We start from the raw sequence: 14,219 nt of genomic DNA, 5'->3' as shown, positions 1-14,219 counted from the left end.
CACACACACACACACATACATATAAATGTGTATATATATATATGTATATATATATATATATATATATATATATAAAAACATCCACAATCACTACATTTATTATGATGATGTCAGACTAATTTGAACTCCTTGGTCTGTTTTCAAATGCCACAGATAACTGGACTATTTTACACAGTAACTCACATTGGCTTACAGTGTGCTAAGAACCTTATTTACTACCAATGAATGCACAATTGCCCTTATCACAATGTAAATGCGTTTTAACAGTGTCCTACTTTAGAAGCCACACGGTAACCTGGCAGGCTAGGCCTAAGGCGGGTCAGTATGGTCAATGGTTCTCCGGGCCGTCACATCCATTTATAACTCCCTCTATCATCCCGATGTTCGACCTGACCTTACCCACCTGTAACCCCGTCGATCCCTGAATCCCCGAGACAAACACAGCACAGCCGCTACTCCGCTCTAACTTGACCCGTAGGGTACATACTGACACCTGCGCGAGCCTACCGCGCTAAATCAAATGGCACTGTGTGCGGGTGCTGGAGAGAAAACACACAAGTCAACGCTTTCTATTTTTTAATTTTAGCATTAAGCCAACAGTGAGTCACCAATTGTGTGTTATATTTAGAGAAATAGGAAACTAGTGTTTTTAGGCTGTGGAAATCGCAGGGGGGGGGGGGTGAGTACACATTCAGCAGTTTTTTATTCTGCTCTTTTAATAGCATAAGGCATCACACTGGGAAAACTGTGACAAAATAACTACAAAATCAACAGGTAAAAAGTTGCAACTCACCCGAGGACCGGTGGATTTCTGAGCGATCGCCCGATTGAGATGACACACCAGGAGCACGAAAGAATGAGTAAAAGTAAAAAAAAGGAAACTTCGGATTAACATAATTGACTGTCGCAGATGACACAGTTTATGTGAGAAAATATCAGTTTTGCAGCGGTCAACTGGGACTGATGCGTAGCCTACAGTATAAAAAGTTTCCAAACGGTTTTTAAAAAACCTCCAGAATAAGTCCCTCTTCCCTGCAGTTGTTTCGTTGCGCTGCTATGTCAGTTGCTTCTTGAAGTTGCTAAGAGGACGTATAGTTACAAAGAGCCACAAGAGGACTAGACCTTTATTCAGTGACTTTTATCATACTGAAGGATTTGATCTACAGCGCGCTGGCCTGCTGATCACCCCGACTTGTAGCCACAGGTTAAAGTACCGCTGCATCCTTTGGAACTGACTTTAAATGCAGGGGAGGGTTAGGACTAATGATTGACACCTCCAAGGTCCAATAACAGCTGCGAAATGGAAAGCAAAACACGCCTCTTGAATGGTCATAGTTTTTTTCTTCACACCCGAATAAGAAGACAGACAGTCAGTCAGACAGATTGGCAGGCAAGCAGACAGACAGGACTGCCTGACAGATCCTAGACAGACAACAGACAGTCAGACAGACACACCGACTTGGACCAGTTAGTGAACTAAGAGTGTAAGCATGGCAAAAATTAGCAAAATCACAACTTTGTGATTTTCAGAAATGTAAAGAACATAAATAACAGTAGATATTAAAAACAAATATTTAAAGACAAAGGAAAATGTACACCCACTCTCTCTGCCTGGCCTCTCAACCTCTCACACTGTCTCTCTCTCCCCCACACTGGCCCATTGCCACGCTGTCTCTCTCCTATCCTGTCTTACGTCCACACTGTCCCACTCCCACACTGTCTGTCTCCCACACTCTCTCTCCCCCACACTGTCCCACTCCCATACTGCCTTTCTGCCCTCCCTCTCAACCTCTCACGCTGTCTCTCTCTCCCCCACACTGGCCCACTGCCACACTGTCTCTCCTATCCTGTCTCACTCCCACACTGTCTCTCTCCTATCCTGTCTCACTCTGACACTGTCTCCCGCACTGTCCTGTTGCCACACTCTCTCTCCTATCCTGTCTCACACCAACATTGTCTCCCACACTGTCTCTCTCCTATCCTGTCTCACTCCCACACTGTCCCACTCCCACACTGTGTCTCTCCTATCCTGTCTTTCTCTCCCACGGTCTCTCTCCTACACTGTTGGGTCATTGAGACATAGTGAAGGAGGAGCAGAGAGAAGAAAAAGGTTGAGCAAAGGAACCATAGCAGATGGAAAGTGATCAGTGCAGGTGTTTAGTGTTAGACTTGGTCAAACACAGAAGAACATGGCTTTTAGGAGCTGAAAAGGACTATCTGGTCACCCCCACCATCTTCACTCCCTATCCCAGCCCAGCCCCGGTCTTTGTCCCTATAGATATTATTTCATTATTGCCTATGACAGTTGAGTGGCTTTCTGAGTGCTTCAATGAAGAGCCTTTTAATTAGAGCTATTGAGAGGCCTGAATTGTCACAATTAGGGTCAGAATTAACGATTCCTGTGTGTGTCGGCATCAACAGAGGACGGGGCTGGGGGGGGGTGGGAAAGAGAGAGAGAGAGAGAGAGAGAGAGAGAGAGAGGGAGAGACAGTGAGAGACAAAGGGAGAGACAGTGAGAGAGAGAGAGAGAGAGAGAGAGAGAGTTGGGCAGTCTTCTTTGGGAGAGAGAGTTCATTTCACTTTCGTTAATGATTATTTTCATTTAATTTGTCTTATTTTCCACTGGCTTGGGTGATGTAAACAGATTTCCCATGCCAATATAGCCTATTTGAACTGAATTACATTGAGAGAGAGAAAAAGAGACAAAAAGAGATAGGGAGAGAGAGGTATTCTATTTCGAGAGGAGAGAAAGATGAAGAAACCCAGAAAGGGAGACATTCTTCCCTGAGAGAAGAGGAGAGAGAGAGAGAGAGAGAGAGACAGAAAAATAAAGAAATACAGAGCAAAATAATTAACCAAAACCGCAATGTGCAATCACATCAGCAACATTAAAATCTACAGTGTATAATGGGGGGCTGTAAATCTTCAGACATTTAACTTATCGTATTGTTGCTTAGGCAACGTGTATAATTAGGAATAAGGGTTTTTATGGTGTGTTAAATGTATGTAATTCCTGTGTGCTGTGTTCCTTTCTAATTCATGGTCATCGTTGTTACAACTCCATGGATACTATTAAAACAATTGAAATGCCCTTCCATATTTGTTGAAAAAGCAGTTACATTGAAAGGTGAATTAAGAGGGTTATCATTTTCAGAGAGAAAATGATGGACTGTCCGGGTGGAGTAGGTTGTGTCGGGGAATTGTAGAGGAAGGGAAGGTGGTAGAGCAGGTTGAGTGGAGGTTGAGTGGAGACTTTGAATCGGGGTGAAAGTTGGGTTGAGGTTACATGGAAATGGTGGAGGTTGGGTTGATGTTAGGTGGAGGTTGAGTAGAATGACATTGAGTTCAGGTTGGGTGGAGGTGGAGGAGTTTAGGTGGGAGGTTGGGTGGAGGAGTTTAAGTGTGGGAGGTTGGGTGGAGGTTGAGTGGTGGAAGGGAAGGAGTAAATGTGGATGAGGTTTGGTGTAGGTCAAATAGGGGTGGTGGAGGTTGGGTTGAAGTTGAGTGGAGGTGGTTGAGCCAAGGTGGAGGTGGAGGTTAGTTAGAGGCTGAGTGGAGGTTCCCTGGCGTGAGATGACATTGTGTAGATGAAGCTGAGCAAACCAAATATTTAATTCTAATGCCCTGGAGCCCTGAAGAGCAGAACAGAGACGTCATCTACACAATGGAATTATTATCATAGCTGAGAGAGGAGAGGAAGGTAGTGGAGAGGGGAGGGGAGGATAGTGTAGAAGGCCATGTACTATAACCCTAACCCTTAAGACTGGATATGTGCTATAACCCTAACCTCAAAGGCAGACCATGTGTTATAACCCTAACCTCGAAGGCCGACCATGTGTTATAACCCTAACCTCGAAGGCTGACCATGTGTTATAACCCTAACCTCGAAGGCTGACCATGTGCTATAACCCTAACCTCGAAGGCTGGCTATGTGCTATAACCCTAACCTCAAAGGCCGACCATGTGCTATAACCCTAACCTCAAAGACTGACCAAGTGCTATAACCCTAACCTCGAAGGCTTGCTATGTGCTATAACCCTAACCTCGAAGACCGACCATGTGCTATAACCCTAACCTCGAAGGCTGACCATGTGTTATAACCCTAACCTCGAAGGCTGACCATGTGCTATAACCCTAACCTCGAAGGCTGACCATGTGCTATAACCCTAACCTCGAAGGCTGGCTATGTGCTATAACCCTAACCTCAAAGGCCGACCATGTGCTATAACCCTAACCTCAAAGACTGACCAAGTGCTATAACCCTAACCTCGAAGGCTTGCTATGTGCTATAACCCTAACCTCGAAGACCGACCATGTGCTATAACCCTAACCTCGAAGGCTGACCATGTGTTATAACCCTAACCTCGAAGGCTGACCATGTGCTATAACCCTAACCTTGAAGACTGACCATGTGCTATAACCCTAACCTCGAAGGCTGACCATGTGCTATAACCCTAACCTTGAAGACTGACCATGTGCTATAACCCTAACCTCGAAGACTGACCATGTGCTATAACCCTAACCTCGAAGACTGACCATGTGCTATAACCCTAAACTCGAAGGCTGACCATGTGCTATAACGCTAACCTCGAAGACTGACCATGTGCTATAACGCTAACCTCGAAGACTGACCATGTGCTATAACCCTAACCTCGAAGACTGACCATGTGCTATAACCCTAACCTTGAAGACTGGTAAAGTGCTATAATTCAAACCCTGAAGGCTGGTCATGTGTTATAATCCTAACCTTGAAGGCTAAACATGTATTATATTCCTGACCTTGAAGGCTGACCCTGTGCTATAATCCTGACCTTGAAGGCTAGCCCTGTGCTATAATCCTGACCTAAAAGAATAGACGTCTTGTTCTCTGCTGCGGAGTGCTGTGCCAGCCTGTCCAATCAAGGCTTGCCATGCTAGGTGTGGGAGGAGCCTAGAGAGTTATGCTATGTTTGTGAATTAACCTAGTGGGAGTTAGAGACAACGTTTGGTTGTGAAGACGTAAATACCAGTTAGATGCATTAACCTACTTTGAAGTTGTAGAGAAACGCTTACTGGCTAATGGCCAACAAGCTGCATAACCTTAAACTAAAACAACAGCCATTATGTTTTATTAATAATTTTTATTTGTTGCATTTAGTTGCTCTTATAGAGGTAATTTCATTTTTAGGTAGCATGAGAGGTTATTATGTGGTCACCAACTCAGAACTCAGAAAATGTAGAAACCCTATACAGGTGGACTTTCCCCAGTTTGATTTAATAACTTCCTCTAGGGAGAACAGGAGTGTCTCTCAGAATGTAATTCATGATCAATTAATGAATCAATTCATTTAGCATGTTCCATACATAGATGTGTATCTCTCCACATCAAGAGGGGTCAGCTGAGGTGGCTTGGGCATCTGTTTCGGATGCCTCCGGAACGCCTTCCTGGGAAGGTGTTCCGGGCCCGTCCCACCGGGAGGAGACCCCGGGGAAGACCTAGGACACGCTGGAGGGACTATGTCTCCCGGCTGGCCTGGGAACGCCTCTGTGTCCCCCCGGAAGAGCTGGAGGAAGTGTCTGGGGAGAGGGAAGTCTGGGCATCTCTGCTTAGACTGCTGCCCCCGCGACCCGGCCCCGGAAAAGTGGAAGAAAATGATGATGATGATCGTACATAGATGTAACGCAATGCACTTCACATAAAATAATAAAATGAAATATATTAAGCAAATACATATAAATAAAAGCAATACAAATGAAAAACATGTAACGTACAATGAAATAGAAGTTCCACTGTTTCTCCACCCTCATATCTCCTCTCCACCCCTCAACGCCTCCATGTGAAACAGATGACATAGCAGTTGGGGCATTGAAACAGTGATCGAAAGGTTGCCGGCCCAAATCCCTGAGTTGTATTATCTGTATTTGTGTCCTTGAACATCTTACTTAATCTGATTAAGCTACTGCAAATTGTTAAATTCACGAGAATCATCCCTCCATCCCTCCACCCCTCATCCCTCCATGACTCCAACCATCACCCCTCCATCACTCCACCCATCATCCCTCCATCACTCCACCCATCATCCCTCAATCTCTTCATCCAATTTCTCCACTATCCCTTCCCTTCTCATTCATCCTCCCATGCACCCCTACATCCCTCCATCACTCCACCCATCATCCACCCATCTCTCCACCCCTCCATCCCTCCACCCCTCAAACAAAGACAAATATTTTTCACTGGTGTGAAACTTTTTGAAGGAAAACCTTGTCTCACTACTTAATTCTGTTGTCATTTGGCCAGCCTTGAAAGACCGCCAGGCAAGATAAAACAGACTGAATGAACAAGCTGTAAAGAAATGTACCCCCAAATTACTGGCTAGGCCCTCCCCAGCACCACCCCCCCACCAGCCCCCTACCCCCGAGTCCCTGACAGCCAACACCATTAAAGAGGACATTAGCAGGTGTCTCTCGACACTGACACTGTCCTTCATGGCACCCAGTCTTGTTTTCTCATGGTAGCATATTCTCTGGTAAAGAAAGTAGCACACCACATAAGGAACAGGCTATTTGGGAAGCCAACAGAAGTCAACCAAGTTACCGCCACCATTACCCAGTACAGGATCAGGTGTGTGTTCTCTGTAGACACCAAAACACAGGGGTTAGGGCCAAGACTGCCGCCCCTCAGAGGAAACATGGAAATGACCACAGACATTCAACCACGACAGGTGTTCACGGACTAGACTTTACAATACAAATGTGATGACGTACTGAATGGACATTTTAATCTATAAAAGAAGAAAAGCTGAGTGGTAATGAGCAGCTGTGGTTTAAGTGGCGATCATCTTAAGTAATACCAAATACCGTATGTCATTACAATTAGTGTTCAACTAAAATATAATTCCTGAGTAACGCGCATATTGGACTGTGATAATTGTTGCTAGTATTCTTACACAACCATGAATACTAAAATGTTTATTAAAAGCTCTGTCTTCTCGACTTATTTTAACATACTTTATCTCTGATGTGTGAAAAAAACTCAATTGATGGTAAAAAACAATTTCTTTTTTTTATGTACAACAAGGCTTTAATCGTAAACATTTTTATGTAATTGTTCATATGGTTTGATGATGATGTCCTATGGAGAATAGAAGGCCCTCTCCCCCTAATGAACAATAAGTGAAATGCTGTAGTGTGATATTAAAGAAATGCTGATTGAGCACACATACTGTTTGTAGTATCTATATTACCATTTCTTGTTCAAAGTTCCACATTTCCCAGAATTTTCCCAAAATCTACAGGATTTCAACACATCCTGGCTTGATTATTTGAAGAATCAGGAAGAAACAGAATCAGGGAATCCTGGTCATTTTTGAAAAGTGACAGCAATTTAGAAAAAGCCTTTTCCTGAGATGTCTTTGTTGGGAGTGGTGGAAGAAGTAAACAAAAAGAGAGAGAGAAGTAGAAAGAGGAGGAAAAGAGAGAGGAGCAGGGAGAGAGAGGAAGAGAGAGAAGAGAGAGGGGGAGAGAGAAGGGAGAGAGGGAGAGGGAGGACTTCAAACAAAAATATGTGAGGTCAGATAGAAAGGCCTCTCCCTTTAAAGTTCCTCATCTGGATTTAATTTGATGAATTCCACATCTTTTAAATGTACTGGCTGCAATTTTCACTAGCTCCCAAATCCATGTAGCACCGTGGCCGGCCAACCCAGAGACCCCAGGCCGGCCAACCCAGAGACCCCAGGTCACCCAACCCAGAGAGCCCAGGCCAGCCAACCAGCCCAGAGACCCCAGGCTGACCATTAAGCCCACAGACCCCAGGGCAACCAGCCCAGACCCAGGCCAACCAGCCCAGACACCAGGCCTACCAGCCCAGACACCAGGCCAACCAGGCCAGACCCTAGGCCAACAATCTCAGAGACCCCAGGCCAACCATCCCAAAGACCCTCAGGCCAACCAGCCCAGAGACCACAGGTCAACCAGCCCAGATCTTTGACCAACCAGCCCAGAGAACCCAGGCCAACCAGTCCAGACAACCCAGGCCAACAATCCCAGAGACCCCAGGCCAACCATCCCAGAGACCCTAGGCCTACCATCCCAGAGACCCCAGGCCAACCAGTCCAGAGACCCAGAGTCAACTAGCCCACAGACCCCAGGCCGGCCAACCAAGCTTTCTGGACAGCAGCTCTCATGATTCTCTAACAAGTATGCATGCACATACCTGTGGAGACTAGTGTCCTACATTATAAATCCTAAGTAAACACACAGATTCACATTAAGATATAAAGATAACACACACGCATGAAGGTAACACACGCAGACAGTTACACACAGATACACATACCCTGCTGTGACATAAACACCCATTAACACAAGAACAGAAAAAACAAACAATAAAATTGTCTAAAATATCCAAATGATCCTAACTCGTTCTCCCTTGTTCCATTTCACACACACATAAAATGTAAATAAAGAGAGAGGACAGAGAGAGGACAGAGACAGAGTTCAGAGAGACCATTTAGAGCAGTTGGCCTAGAAGCACCAGCGAAATTTAACCACTTGAACGTCAATAACAAAACTTAAACAAAAAGAACAAGACTTAAATCTTGATTAAAAATAACTTGATTGAAAAAATACAATCAAAATGAATTACATACTTTATTCTATATATAGCACAACACCAAGGATCAAATAATTCGACAGTGCACGGCTCAGTGGCCCTTGTCTGGCCGTAGAGACAGGAAACAGGAAACACACGGACGCTGTAACAGGAAAGACTTTGAAAACACTTTTGGTTGGTACAAGTTCAAAATGAAACATTTCCGATTCCACTGCTCTGAATATGATTCAATTTGAGTTATTTATTTTCTGAAATTTAAAGACAGAATTACCAGATGTCTTGAATTGTGTAGAGCAGAAAATGTGGATTTTGTTAGGAGAAAATGTAGAGACAGTACATCTTGCAGATGAAAACTGTGTGTGTCCTGGCCAGTCATAAAAAATACACAATAGCCTTGTACATTTCTGAGCGGTTGTTCATCTGTTTTCTTCTTTCCATGCTAGAGAGAGGACAGTGAGATGGACTGAGAGAGGAAAGAGTTAGGAGAGCGTGGACAGATTATGGACAGTTTATTTCAATTGTTATTTTCCCTATATTTCATTCAACTAACAAGAAATTCTCATTCACAACAGTGGCCTGCAGAAGGTCAAAAAGACAGCGAGAGAGACAGAAAGAGAGAGAGATAGAGGGAGAGAGAGGCGAGAGAATGGGTGTGAACAAGGCTATTGAGCCATGCCTGGAGAGTTCCGCACCTGCACTGCCTATTCACCCTCTGTTTACCCACTGTCATCCACAATTACAGGCCCTGGGGGCTGGGTTCTCTGCCCTCCGCGGGGCCCCCGGACCCTGCCTGCACCCTGCCCACACCCTGCCTACAGCCTGCAGCATCCAGCCGGGCCCTTATGGATGCCTAATCGAGCATAGCACTCCGCTGATTGAATTAACAGCTCTGTCATTGGGACCAGCCATTTTCCCTGGTTAAGCGGTGGGAGGAGGGGCGGCGCTGTGAGGTGGGAAGTGGCGGCCTGGAGGTGGGGGTGGAGGGGGGGGGGGGGGGGGGGGGGGTTGAGGGGGGTTGTAGAAACTGTCATGAAAACCTGTCCCTTTCTGTTGGAAAAGCCAGGCTGGAAATGGAACCGGGGGCAAGCAGAGGTCCCAGTCTTCACAGGGAGGACTGAGTCAGCCGGTGGCAAACTATGTAGGGGATGTGGTGGTCTGAAGTGTGTTGATAGGGAAGAGGGTAGCCTAAAGTAGAGCACAACAGAGGGGGAATAGGGTCCAAGCGTGAGTTTCTATTTAAGGGATCACTTTTCAATAACCTTTAAGGTTGTCTAAATGGTGGTGCGCTGACTCATGTACTTAGAACGTGTATTCAGTTGTATAAATATCTGCTTTTTTTCTCTTAACTTCCAGAGGAGAGCATTCAATGGTTTTAGAAATAATAGTAATATATGCTGTACAGTACTATGCGAAAGTCTTAGGCACCTGAACTAAGTAAATATATTTGGGTGTTAGGTGTTAATTTGTGGAGAAAAAAATAAATACACATATATACCGTATATATATATATATACACACACACATATACACTCACCTAAAGGATTATTAGGAACACCTGTTCAATTTCTAATTAATGCAATTATCTAATCAACCAATCACATGGCAGTTGCTTCAATGCATTTAGGGGTGTGGTCCTGGTCAAGACAATCTCCTGAACTCCAAACTGAATGTCAGAATGGGAAAGAAAGGTGATTTAAGCAATTTTGAGTGTGGCATGGTTGTTGGTGCCAGACGGGCCGGTCTGAGTATTTCGAATGGTGTGAAAAGGGAAAAACATCCAGTATGCGGCAGTCCTGTGGGTGAAAATGCCTTGTTGATGCTATAGGTCAGAGGAGAATGGGCCGATTGATTCAAGCTGATAGAAGAGCAACTTTGACTGAAATAACCACTTGTTACAACCGAGGTATGCAGCAAAGCATTTGTGAAGCCACAACCCACACAACCTTGAGGCGGATGGGCTACAACAGCAGAAGACCCCACCGGGTACCACTCATCTCCACAAATGGGAAAAAGAGGCTACAATTTGCACGAGCTCACCAAAATTGGACAGTTGAAGACTGGAAGAATGTTGCCTGGTCTGATGAGTCTCGATTTCTGTTGAGACATTCAGATGGTAGAGTCAGAATTTGGCGTAAACAGAATGAGAACATGGATCCATCATGCCTTGTTACCACTGTGCAGGCTGGTGGTGGTGTTTTGGTGTGGTGGATGTTTTCTTGGCACACTTTAGGCCCCTTAGTGCCAATGGGGCATCATTTAAATGCCACGGCCTACCTGAGCATTGTTTCTGACCATGTCCATCCCTTTATGACCAGTATGTACCCATCCTCTGATGGCTACTTCCAGCAGGATAATGCACCACATCACATTGGTTTCTTGAACATGACAATGAGTTCACTGTACTGGAATGGCCTCCACAGTCACCAGATCTCAACCCAGTATTTTTCAGCACCTTGTTGAATCAATGCCACGTAGAATTAAGGCAGTTCTGAAGGCGAAAGGGGGTCAAACACAGTATTAGTATGGTGTTCCTAATAATCCTTTAGGTGAGTGTACATACATACATACATACACACACACACACACATATATATATATATATATACATACACACACATATATCTCTACACTAACCAACCCATTAAGTCCTTGGTTCATCTACACTAATCAACCCATTAGTCCTTGGTTCATCTACTCCAACCAACCCATTAAGTCCTTGGTTCATCTACACCAACCAACTCATTAGTCCTTGGTTCATCTACACTAATCAACCCATTAGTCCATGGTTCATCTACTCCAACCAACCAATTCAGTCCTTGGTTCATCTACACTAATCAACCCATTCAGTCCTAGGTTTATCTACACTAACCAACCCATTCAGTCCTTGGTTCATCTACATTAACCAACCCATTCAGTCCTTGGTTCATCTACATTAACCAACCCATTCAGTCCTTGGTTCATCTACATTAACCAACCCATTCAGTCCTTGGTTCATCTGCTCAATCCTGGTCCTATAGATCCTGGTCCTCCACTAGGTTTTCTCTCCATCCCCAGTTGTGACTAACTTGACATAGCTTTTTATCCAGCTCATTATTAGAATCAGGTGGGCAAAATCTGGGTTGGAGAGAGAACCTACAGGGTGGTAGCTCTCCAGGAACAGAGGAACAGTCATGAGCAGCCCTGATCTACACTAAGCAACCTATCCAGGCCTGGTTTAGGGTTCCATGACTGAGCAGAAGCCTCACCCCCAGATGAACCCCAGTGAGGGCAGCATACCCCCGCATCAGTGAACTGTGGAGAGACACAGCCACCCAGGTGCCCCCCCCCCCACCCCCACCCCATCGCTCCCCTGGACCCTACGGCCCCGTGACCCCATGACCCCGTGTAACAAACCAGTCAGCACGTTCCCTGTTGTCACTTCTTACCGTTCGATGTTCCGCGGGTGATACGAGCAGCTTGTTGGAGCGGCTCACGGGCCAATTAAAGCAGCGCGCGGCTCCCCAGATCCACACACAAAATACACAGGCAGTGGTCCATGCAGCACACCGCTGTTGGGTCAGAAGTTTAGTGGGTCATCCCCGCCATCTCCGTAGGGCTCAGTTATCTAATCCCGCTCTATCTCTCCGTAAATCTTTCTCACCCTCAATCTCTATCTCAATCTTTCCCTGATGTCTCCATCTCTCTCTCTTTCTCTCTCTCGATCTCTATTTCTCAACCCCCCCACCCGCGTACCTCTCTGTTTCTCTGTCCCGTTGTGCTGTGTGGTCGGGAATCTCTCAGCTCTCTTCCTGTTCTGCCGGTAGCATCCAATGTTTTGGCGGGCCCCGGGCCCATACACGGCACGGGTACCGGGTGTGAAGTGGATTTATTAATTGAAGTGTTCACCCTAAATCTTACGTAAAAGTACTTATTCAGCCCAGTCCATTAGCTATATTTCCCAGGAGGCATCCCAAATACTCTATTCCCTACATAGTGCGTAGCTTGAGCATAGCCCTATCTATCAAATGTATTTCATGAAGCCCTGTTACATCAGCTGTGGTCGCAATGTAACCCCATAGAGCAAGTAGCAACAGTACAGACTCCCAGTCTGTAACCCCAAAGAGCAAGTAGCAACAGTACAGACACCCAGTCTGTAACCCCAAAGAGTAAGTAGTAACAGTACAGACACCCAGTCTGTAACCCCAAAGAGTAAGTAGTAACAGTACAGACACCCAGTCTGTAACCCCAAAGAGCAGGTAGTAACAGTACAGACACCCACTCTGTAACCCCAAAGAGCAAGTAGTAACAGTACAGGCACCCAGTCTGTAATCCCAAAAAGCAAGTAACAACAGAACAGACACCCAGTCTGTAACCCCATAAAGCAAGTAGCAACAGTACAGACACCCAGTCTGTAACAACATAAAGCAAGTAGCAACAGTACAGACACCCAGTCTGTAACCCCATAAAGCAAGTAGCAACAGTACAGACACCCAGTCTGTAACTCCATAAAGCAAATAGCAACAGGACAGTATAGCACAGAGGATTGGGAAAACTCTGTACTATGATTGGAACCCAGGAAGAAAACCTTTTCAGTTGCAGGTAAAATAACCCTTCTGGCTTATATAGACAACCCACAGTGAAAAACCGAAAGTGTCCAATCAGGAACCAAAGATTTCTCAACAGGTTCAGGAGCAAAAGGAATTTAACAGAGTATTTGTTTCTAGTCCATCAGCATACTATCAGGCTTTCGGTCATTCTGCCTGTCTGTGTCTCTCAGAAGTTGTCTGTCTCTCTGTGTTCATCTGTTCTATCTGTCTCTGCCATTCTGTCTGTCTATCCGATGCTCTGTCTGTCACTATTTTTGTCTGTTTTTCTGTCTGTCTCTGTCTGTCTTTAAATCTTGCCTACTTCTCCAGTACCTCGCCATGAAAACAGTTTCTCTTTAAACACAGAATCTCGGCTGAGAAAAAATCCTTGTTGGGTATCAAATTTTTTTAGATGTCTTGTTCATAGTAAAGATGATTTCATAAGTGATGGAGGTTATAGCGTGGAGAGGGAATTAGATGTTCCAGGGAACACTAGAAAAACACTGAAAAACAATGGAACATGTGGTGAAGAAGAGAATAGCCAGCAGGATTTTAAAGTGTGTTTGTAGAATTCATATTGTGTTGACATGGAGAACTGCACGGAAAGTACACTGGGGAATCATTTTAAATAGAGGCTAAGCCCCACTTGTAATATCAAATAAATATTATGTGAGTTTGGGGATCTCAGACACAAGCTTGGTAACGTGTCAGTTGCTAAACACAGACCTGTATAGAAACAGCATTCAGAAAATGAAATATTACAGTACATCCTTATTGGGGATGTTCAATTCCAACCAACTGCAGCAAAGTTCTTATAGCAACACACTGAGAGTGTGTGGTGATGGACAAAGGCATGTACCTCTATCTCTCTGCTCTGCTCTGCTCTCTCTCTTTTTCTACTCACTCAATTCTCTCTCTCTCTCTTTAAATGCTATCAGTGAACTTAGTGTTGTGAACAAAAAGATGGGAAGATGTCTTACCTGTGCATCTGTACCATTGTATATCTACGCCACTGTCGGTTCCAGTATGGCCAGTGTCAATAAGGTCAACTGTACATGTTAATC

At 44.9% G+C, this 14,219-nt stretch overlaps 1 protein-coding gene across 12 annotated transcripts in view; it reads right to left on the bottom strand.

Moving 5' to 3' along the window:
* Positions 1-1,212, bottom strand: part of smoc1 (SPARC related modular calcium binding 1) — a 69,875-nt gene extending 68,663 nt beyond the window's left edge. For all 12 annotated transcript variants that reach the window (XM_010865335.5, XM_010865331.5, XM_010865333.5 and 9 more), the window contains exon 1: positions 794-1,212. In XM_010865335.5, coding sequence (XP_010863637.1) covers positions 794-895 — 102 coding nt within the window. In that variant the 5' untranslated portion in view covers positions 896-1,212. The remainder of the gene's footprint in view (positions 1-793) is intronic.
* Positions 1,213-14,219: the final 13,007 nt, after the last annotated feature.

Source organism: Esox lucius, chromosome 15 (assembly GCF_011004845.1).
Source record: "Esox lucius isolate fEsoLuc1 chromosome 15, fEsoLuc1.pri, whole genome shotgun sequence".
NCBI classification, from domain to species: Eukaryota; Metazoa; Chordata; class Actinopteri; order Esociformes; family Esocidae; genus Esox; species Esox lucius.
Note: the sequence above shows the minus strand (reverse complement) of the source record. Positions and strands in the feature narration are given on the sequence as shown.